The 9,140-nt window shown below is 62.5% G+C and overlaps 1 protein-coding gene across 1 annotated transcript in view; it reads right to left on the bottom strand.

Moving 5' to 3' along the window:
• Nucleotides 1–1,301: 1,301 nt before the first annotated feature.
• LOC137445531 (serine/threonine-protein kinase VRK3-like) overlaps nucleotides 1,302–9,140 on the bottom strand; it is a 9,336-nt gene continuing 1,497 nt past the window's right edge. Inside the window, exons 3-8 of the mRNA XM_068147378.1 lie at nucleotides 8,341–8,578; nucleotides 6,893–7,025; nucleotides 5,209–5,329; nucleotides 4,869–4,927; nucleotides 3,856–4,004; nucleotides 1,302–1,669 (exon numbers count right to left, since the gene is read on the bottom strand). Coding sequence (XP_068003479.1) covers nucleotides 3,856–4,004; nucleotides 4,869–4,927; nucleotides 5,209–5,329; nucleotides 6,893–7,025; nucleotides 8,341–8,578 — 700 coding nt within the window. The 3' untranslated portion in view covers nucleotides 1,302–1,669. The remainder of the gene's footprint in view (nucleotides 1,670–3,855; nucleotides 4,005–4,868; nucleotides 4,928–5,208; nucleotides 5,330–6,892; nucleotides 7,026–8,340; nucleotides 8,579–9,140) is intronic.

Raw genomic sequence — 9,140 nt, forward strand, 5'->3', positions numbered from 1 at the left:
CAGAGCTCAGCTCTCAGCCAGGCTCTCATCATGAAGGCAGAGCTGGGCCTTGCCTGCAGGAGATTCAGCTTCCTGGCACAGGTGCTTGAGAGAGCTTTGAGAGTGCAACCCTTGACCCTGCACTGCCAGGGCACCACTGAGCCATGGCCCTCAGCACCCCTGAGCCCTGGCCCTCAGCACCAACCACTGAGCCCTGGCTTTGAAACCCCTCCAGGGATGGGGACTCCACCACTGCCCCTGGGCAGCCTGGCCCAGGCCTTCACTACCCTCTCAGGGCACACATTGTTCCTCATGTCCAACCTAAACCTCCCCTGGGGCTACTTGAAGCTGTTTCCTCTCTTCCTCTCACTTGTTCCATGGGAGCAGCCAGGCCAGCACCAACCCAACCCCACCATGGCCACCCAACCCTGGCCCCAGCTGCCATGGCCACAGGGTTCTGCAACCCCTCCAGCCATGGGGACTCCACCACCTCCCCGGGCAGCCTCTGCCAGTGGCCGAGATGCACCAAGGAGCAGCCTCCCAGTAGCTGAAGGGCTCCAGGAGAGCTGGGGAGGGACTTGGGACAAGGGCTGGGAGTGCCAGGCCCAGGGCCAATGGCTTTGAGCTGGGAGAGAGGAGACTGAGAGTGGAGAGGAGGAAGAAATTCTTTGTAGTGAGGCTGGGGAGACTCTGGCATCTGGAGAGTCCCTGAGCACTCTGGCACCAAAGACATTTGGCCTCCTCTCCAACCTCAGCCTCCCCTGGCACAGTTTCAGGCCATTGCCTCTCCTTCTCTCCCCTGAGCCTAGGGAGCAGAGCCCAAGCCCCAGCTGGCTGCAGCCTCCTCTCAGGGAGCTGCAGAGAGCAAGGAGGTCTCCCTCAGCCTCCTCTTCTCCAGGCTCAACACCCCCAGCTCCCTCAGCTGCTCCTCCCCAGCCCTCTTCCCCAGACCCTTCCCCAGCTCTCTTGCCCTTCTCTGGCCCTGCTCCAGCTCCTCAATCTCCTTCCTGCAGTGAGGAGCCCAGAGCTGACCCCAGCACTCAAGCTGTGGCCTCCCCAGTGCCCAGCCCAGAGGCACAATCCCTGCCCTGCTCCTGCTGCCACCCCACTGCTGCTCCAGGCCAGGCTCCTTTCCTCCAGGCTGAACCAACCTCAAGTCCCTCAGCTGCTCCTCAGCAGCTTCCTTGCCCTTCTCTGGGGCCCCTCCAGCCTCTGCTTCTGCCCCTCCTGAGCAGCTGGGGGGAAGAGCTGGCTCAGAGGTCCAGAAAGAGCCTTCAGAAGGGCCCTGCAGGTGCCAAAGAAGCCAGAGGCAGCAGCCCTGCTGCTTGTCCACAAAGTTTATTACAAAACTAGGCCTCTGCCAACCAGCTTAAAAAAGAGGAGAGAGAGAATTCCCTGATTTGCTTCTCCTGGGCCAGGCTTCACCTTCCTGCTGGAGGCTCGGCTCTGGAGGGCTGCAGCTGCCAAAGCCTGCCCCCTGCAGAAGCTGTCTTCACATTAAACCTCTGCCAGCAGCTGCTCAAACACTCAGCACTGGGTCACATTAAAACTGGGAAGGGAGAAAGGGAGGGAGGGGGGAAAAAGAAAGGCAAAACACTTCTAAAAGCACCCAAGGTCGAAGTAACACTGCTGTGAGGAAGGCCTCAGGCTGCAGATTGCTTCTGCCTCTTCCAGTGCAAGGTCTCTTGAGCTGAAAGGCACAAACCAGGAGCCTGGAGCAGTGCCACTCCTGCCCAGCAAGAGTAAAGCACAGAAGGGGAGGGGTGGGAAGGGAGCCCCCCCAAAGAGATCATCCAGTCCAAGCCCACTGCCAGAGCAGGACACCCCCCAGGGCAGCTCACACAGGGACACAGCCAGGGGGGGTTGGAAGCTCTCCACACCAGGACACTCCACAACCTCTCTGGGCAGCCTGCTCCAGGCCTCCAGCAGCCTCACCCCAAACAACTTTCTCCTCCTGCTCAGCTCCAACCTCCTGCCTGACACTTTCTGCCCCTTGCCCCTTGTGCTGGCCCTGGGCAGCACTCAGCAGAGCCTGGCCCCGGGCAGCACTCAGCAGAGCCTGGCCCCAGCCTCTTGCCCCCCACAGCTCCTTCAGCTCTTGCTGAGCATTGCTCAGCTGCCCTCTGGGGCTGCTCTTCTGCAGGCTCTCAGCCCCAGGGCTCTCAGCCTTTTCCTCTCACACAGCTGTTCCAGTCCCTTCATCATCCTCACAACCTCCTCTCCAGTCTATCCTTGCCCCTCCTGCCCTGGGGAGCCCATCCCTGGGCACAGCTCTGCAGCTGTGGCCTCACCCAGGTGGGGAGCAGCCAGCTCCACGTTCCAGCAGCCCTGCAGCACAGCCAAGCTCTGTCTGCAGCAAGCCTCAGCCCTGGAGGTGCTTCAGGGCTAAACCTGCACCTGGGCCTGCAGAGCCACAGGCCCTGAGGGGCTAAAGCCAAACCCACAAGCTGCTTCCTGAGGCCAAGCCAAAGCTGCAGCCCAGAGCTGCAGCTCTCTTTAGAAGACTGCAGAAGAAGCAGCTTGCAGCACCCAGGGCCCTGCAGACCCTCTCCAGCCTTTGCTCCTCCAGGGACAAGCATGGCCAGACCCTGAGCACCCCTGTACTGGGCACACAGGCTCCCCCCCAGCTCTGCAGCAACCTCTAGGTCCAACAGCCCCACTGCAATCCTCAGCCCCTGCCAGCCTGCAGCACCTCAAGGGCTTCCTGCTGCTGCAAACAGCTGAGCACAGGAAGGTAGAGTCACAGAACTGGAAGGGAGCTCAAGGCTCAGCCAGTCCCAACTCCCTACCATGGCCAGGGACACCTCACACCACAGCAGGTTGCTCACAGCCACCTCCAGCCTGGCTGCAAACACCTCCAGGCAGGAGGCTTCCACCACCTCCCTGGGCAACCTGGGCCAGGCTCTCACCACCCTCCTGGGCAACAACTTCTTCCTCACAGCCAAGCTCAAGCTCCCCACTTCTACTTCTGCTCCATCCCCCCCAGTCCTATCCCTCCCTGACCCCCTCCAAAGTCCCTCCCCAGCTTTCCTGGAGCCCCCTGCAGATCCTGGAAGGCCACAAGGAGGTCTCCTGGGAGCCTTCTCCTCTCCAGCCTGCACAACCCCAACTCTCTCAGGCTGTGCTCACAGCAGAGCAGCTCCAGCCCTCTGCTCCTCCTCCTGGCCCTGCTCTGGACACCTTCCAGCCCCTCCAGATCCTTCCTGGCACAGAGGCTCCAGAGCTGGCCCCAGATCCCCAGCTATGGTCTCAGCAGAGTGGAGCAGAGTTCCCTCTAAGGGAGCAGGCTCCTGTCAGTGGTGTCCTGTGAGAGTGTGAGGGACAATGGACACAAAGTGTCAGGCAGGAGGTTGGAGCTGAGCAGGAGGAGAAAGTTGTTTGGGGTGAGGCTGCTGGAGGCCTGGAGCAGGCTGCCCAGAGAGGTTGTGGAGCCTCCTGGTGTGGACACATTCAAAACCTGCCTGGATGTGTTCCTGTCTCTCCCCACTATGGAGAGAGACTGAGAGCCCTGGGGCTGTTCAGTCTGGGGAAGAGAAGGCTGAGAGGGATCTGATCAATGCCTCTCAATACCTGGGGTGGGTGGCAGGTGGAGGGGGCCAAGCCAAGGACCAGTGGAGACAAACTTGGACATAGAAGGTTTCAACTCAGCATGAGCAGAGACTTCTTTGGTGTGAGGCTGCTGGAGGCCTGGAGCAGGCTGCCCAGGGGGGCTGTGGAGTCTCTTTCTCTGGAGACATTCAACCCCCCCTGGCTGTGTCCCTGTGTGCCCTGCCCTGGGTGCTCCTGCTCTGGCAGGGGGAGGGACTGGGTGAGCTCTGGAGGTCCCTGCCAAGCCCTGCTGCTGCTGTGTGCTGATCCTGTGGCAGTGGCACTTACTCAGGGCACCATTTTGAGGTCCAGAGAGTCATAGGCAGAGGCTTTCATCCTTTCCAGTGCTTTCCTGAAGTGCTGCCTCAGGGCCTCATAGTCAGGCTTCTCCTCATACTCCAGGGCCATGACCTGCTGCAGGTAGCCCTGCAGGGCATCTGCAAAGCAAAGGGACATCAGTGCCTGGGGCAGCAGGGCCAGCCCTGCTCAGCAGGCTCCCAGGCAGGCTCCCAGGCCTGCAGGGCCTTCCCTCCCTGCTGGCCAGCTGCAGAGAGGCAAAGCAAAGCTCAGCCTCAGAGAGAGCTGCAAGAGGAGCTGGGGGAATGACCTCTGCCCCTTCAGCAGGGCTGAGGAAGGCAGAGCACAGGCAGCAGCCCTCCCTGCTGAGCTGTGGAGAACTCCTTCTCCATGCCAGCTTCCTTCAGCTGAGGAACTGCTGAGCACCCCATGCAGCACAGGGCCTCCAGCACCCCTGGGACACCATCCTGCACCCAGCACAGAGCAGGTTCCAGCTTCAGGCACAGTCAGCCACACAATCATGGACTGGGCTGGAAGGGACCTTTAGAGCTCACCCAGCCCAAGCCCTGCAGCCACAGCAGGCTGCTCCCAGCCCCAACCAACCTGCCCCTGCACTGCTGCCAGCCATGGGGCAGCTCCACCTCTCTGGGCAGCCTGGCACAGGCTCTCCCCACCCTCAGCACCAAACATTTCTCCTTCTCTCCACTCTCAGCCTCCCTCTTGCACTTCAAACCATCCCCCCTTGGCCTGGCCCAACAGGCCCTGCTCAGCAGTCTGTCCCCAGCTCTCTTCTGGCCTCTTGAAGCTCTGCAAGGCCACCAGGAGGTCTCCCTGGAGCTTTCTCCTCTGCAGGCTGCACAACCCCAACCCTCCCAGCCTGGCCTCCCAGCCTCCCAGCACTGCTGTGGCCTCCTCTGGCCCTGCTCCAGCAGCTCCCTGCCTGTGCTGAGGGCTCCAGAGCTGCAGCTCCTGCTTCCCCAAGTGCCACAGGGGCAAGGCCATACCTGGGATGGCTCTCTGCCTGAAGCACAGCTGGAGGAGGCCTCTCACATCCTTCCTGTACCTGGAACAATCAGTGCAGAGCGCTGTCAGCCCAGCAGCAGGGCAGCAGGCACTGAGCAGCCTGCCTCTGGCAACAAGGGGCACAGACGACCACCTCAGGCAGGCTGAGCTCAGATGGCCACATCCTGGCTGGAGCAGGCATGGGGGGCACCAAAGCCCCTTGAGGCCAGGCTCAGCCTTTGCAGCGGGACCTGCCCACAGCCCACGGCTCTCCAGGCACAAAACCTCCCTCACTGCCTCCTGCTGAGCAGGTCCCACCAGACTTAAGGTGATTTCTCCTACTTTTCCTTCTTCTCCACCACAGTTTGTACTTTGTCCAGCTCATCAGACCAAGGCAAGGAGCCACAGAGCCATTTCAGGAGGCAGTAGCCCAGGGACTCCAAGTCGCTCCGGCGAGATGGTCCTGAGGGGAAGGAGAGAGGGGAGAAAAGGCCTTGGGAGCCATCCCAGGAGAGACCCAGGGCTCTGCCTCTCCCCCAGAGGACTCCAGCACTCTGCACAGCCTTGGAAGCCTCTAGCTGAGCTGTCCCCTCTGGGAGGCAGGCAGCTCTGAGGGTGTGCTCTAGGGCAGCAGTGCCCCGGGCAGGCTGCGGCTGGCAGGGCTGAGGAATCACCTCCCAGCTTCTGGGAGAGGGCTGAGCCGGCCTGGACACTGGGAGAGCACAGCCACAGTCCAGCCAGGAGAAGAAGTGGCTCATTTAAATGCCTTGCCAGCTCCCATTGCCTCAAGGCCAGAGCTGAGCAGCCCAGGGCCGGAGCTGAGCAGCCCAGGGCCGGAGCTGAGCAGCCCCGGGCCGGAGCTGAGCAGCCCCAGGCCGGAGCTGAGCAGCCCCAGGCCGGAGCTGAGCCTGATGCAAAGCAGCTTGGGGCAGGGATGCAGGCTGGCTCCAAACAGATCCCTGCTCAGCCAGCAGGAAGCAGCTCCCTTTGCCATTCACCACAGGCCTGCAGCAGCCAATGGAGCAGAACCATCCTGCACCTCTTGCTGCAGCCCCTGAGTGACCTGAACAAGCCTCCCCACAGCAGCACATCTGCCTGCAGCTGGCCCCAGCCTCCCCCTGGGGCTTAGAATCACAGAGTGCTCCAGGCTGGAAGGGAGCTCCAAAGCCCATCCAGTCCAACCCCCTGCACTCAGCAGGGACAGCCTCCACCAGCTCAGCTTGCCCAGAGCCCTGCCCAGCCTCACCTTCAATGTCTCCAGGGCTGGAGCCTCAGCCACCTCCCTGGGCAGCCTGCTGCAGTGCTCCAGCAGCCTCCTGCTGCAGAACTTCTTCCTCACATCCAAGCTCAATCTGCTCTGCTCGAGTCTGAAGCCATTGCCCCTGGGACTGGCCCTGCAGGCCTTTGGGAACAGTCTCTCTGCAGCCTTCCTGTAGCTCCCTTCAGGTCCTGGCAGGCTGCTCTGAGGTCTCCCTGGAGCCTTCTCCTCTCCAGGCTCAACACCCCCAGCTCCCTCAGCCTGTCCCCACAGCAGAGCTGCTCCAACCCCCTGAGCATTCTCATGGCCTCCTCTGGAGCCTCTCCATCAGCTCCAGGTCCTCCCTGTGCTGAGGGCTCCAGCCCTGCACCCAGCCTGCAGGGGAGGTCTGCCCAGAGCAGAGCAAAGTGCCAGAATCTCCTCTCTGGCTCTGCTGGCAGCACTGCTTTGGGTGCAGCCCAGGCTGCCCTTGGCCTTCTGTGCTGCATCTCCCACTGCCTGCTCCTGGCCAGCTTCTCACCTCCAGCACCCCCAAGGCCTTCTCCTCAGGGCTGCTTTCTCTCCCCTCCTCCCCCAGCCTGTGCTGCCAGTGAGGAGGTGCAGGACCTGCCCTTGCTCTCACTGAACCTCAGCAGCTTCCCCTGGGCACCACCTGCTGCCTGGGGGCCAGGCAGTGGCAAACGCCTGGGAAGCAGCAGCAGCAAAATCTGTGAGCAAGGAGATGCAGCCAAGGGCAGAGCTGCAGCTGAGCCCTGAGCTGAGCCTCACCTGCTCCCCTGTGGCTGTCCAGGCTGATGAACTCCAGCGTGCCCTCGTGGGGGGTCCTGCTGCCCTGCCGCTGCGCCACGTGCCTCCCGCCCGGGCAGTAGCGGAAGGCCGAGGAGTAGCCTGCCAGGGTCACCTAGGGGACACCCACCACACACCTGGGCACCCCTGGCCTCCCCCCTGCTCACAGGGGCAGCCCAGGCACCTGGGGGTGCTGAGCCTGGAAGAGGGGAGGCTGAGGGAGACCTCCTTGCTCTCTGCAGCTCCCTGAGAGGAGGCTGCAGCCAGCTGGGGCTTGGGCTCTGCTCCCTAGGCTCAGGGGAGAGAAGGAGAGGCAATGGCCTGAAACTGTGCCAGGGGAGTCTCCAGGTCTCCAGGTTGGAGAGGAGGCCAAATGTCTTTGGTGCCAGAGTGGTCAGGGCCTGGCAGAGGCTGCCCAGGGAGGTGGTGGAGTCCCCATGGCTGGAGGGGTTGCAGAACCCTGTGGCCATGGCAGCTGGGGCCAGGGTTTGGTGGCCATGGAGGGGTTGGGCTGATGCTGCCCTGGATGCTCTGGGAGGGCTTTGCCACCCCAAACCATTCAGTGATTCTATGAGTCCAGCTCTCCAGACACCAGCACTGCAGTCACTGCTGTCCCCTCTCTCCCTCCCTCCCCCCTCCATTCCTCCCTCCCCCCCCCCCATTCCTCCCTCCCCCCCCATTCCTCCCTCCCCCCCCATTCCTCCCTCCCCCCCCTCCATTCCTCCCTCCCCCCCATTCCTCCCTCCCCCCCCATTCCTCCCTCCCCCCATTCCTCCCTCCCCCCCCATTCCTCCCTCCCCTCCCCCTCCATTCCTCCCTCCCCCCCATCCTCCATTCCTCCCTCCCCCCCATCCTCCATTCCTCCCTCCCCCCCATCCTCCATTCCTCCCTCCCCCCCCTCCATTCCTCCCTCCCCCCATCCTCCATTCCTCCCTCCCCCCCATCCATTCCTCCCTCCCTCCCCCCCCTCCATTCCTCCCTCCCTCCCCCCCTCCATTCCTCCCTCCCTCCCCCCCCTCCATTCCTCCCTCCCTCCCCCCCCTCCATTCCTCCCTCCCTCCCTCCCCCCCCTCCATTCCTCCCTCCCTCCCCCCCCTCCATTCCTCCCTCCCTCCCTCCATGGTTGGTGTTGCAGCCTGCCCTTGCCCTGGCTCTTGCTCTCTCTCCTCTCTGGGGCACAGCAGATGTCTATCCCCCCAGATGAGAAGGTGGCAGCAGAGCACCACCTCCCTGCTGGGCACTGCAGCATGCAGCGAGATGCAGACCCCCCCAATGGTTTGGTGGCCATGGTGGGGTTGGGTTGCTGCTGGGACTGGATGCTCTGGGAGGGTTTGGGCACCCTGCAGAGTGCTGCCCTGCCCAGCAGCTGGAGCTGGGGTGCTGCTCTCCCCCCACTGCCAGCTCCTCCCAGCCCTGCTGCTGCTCCCCACCTGGGCCAGGTCAGCTGGGTTCAGGTAGATGTTGTCAGCAGTGAGGTCCCCATGCACGTACTCATTGTCATGGATGTACTCCAGGCAGTCTAGCTGGGAGGGAACACAGGAGGAGAGCTTAGCAGAGCCACCCAGACTCCTCCAGCAGCCTGCCAGGAGCTGAGCTGCACCTTCCCCAGCTGCCCACAGCCATGGGAGGAAGAACACAGAACACAGAATCAGCCAGGCTGGAAGAGACCTCAGAGAGCATCAAGTCCAACCTCTCCCCCAGCACCATCTGATCAACTGAACCATGGCTCCAAGGGCCTCAGCCAGGCTCTTCCTGAACACCTCCAGGGATGGGGACTCCACCACCTCCCTGGGCAGCACATCCCAGTGGCCAATCTCTCTTGCTGGAAGAATTTCTTCCTCCCCTCCAGCCTGAACCTCCCCTGGCACAGCTTGAGACTGTGTCCTCTTGTTCTGCTGCTGGCTGCCTGGGAGCAGAGCCCAACCCCCACCTGGCTCCAACCTCCCTGCAGGGAGTTGCAGAGAGCAAGAAGGTCTCCCCTGAGCCTCCTCTTCTCCAGGCTAAGCAACCCCAGCTCCCTCAGCCTCTCCTCCCAGGGCTTGAAGCACAACAAGCAGCAGCAGGTCCCACAGCCTCCAGCTCTGGGTTCTCTCATTCTCCTGACCCCAAATCCCTTCATGGTGATGCTTTCCTCCAAAGACACTCCTCAAGTGTACAACAGGCTTGAGAGGTGCTCCCCACAGCCCCCAGCCACCCCCTGGCTCAGCTCTGCAACCCCTCTCAAAGATCC

The sequence above is a fragment of the Melanerpes formicivorus genome, unplaced genomic scaffold (assembly GCF_026170545.1).
Source record: "Melanerpes formicivorus ecotype bairdi unplaced genomic scaffold, bMelFor1.0.p_v2 SCAF_14, whole genome shotgun sequence".
Lineage (NCBI taxonomy): Eukaryota > Metazoa > Chordata > Aves > Piciformes > Picidae > Melanerpes > Melanerpes formicivorus.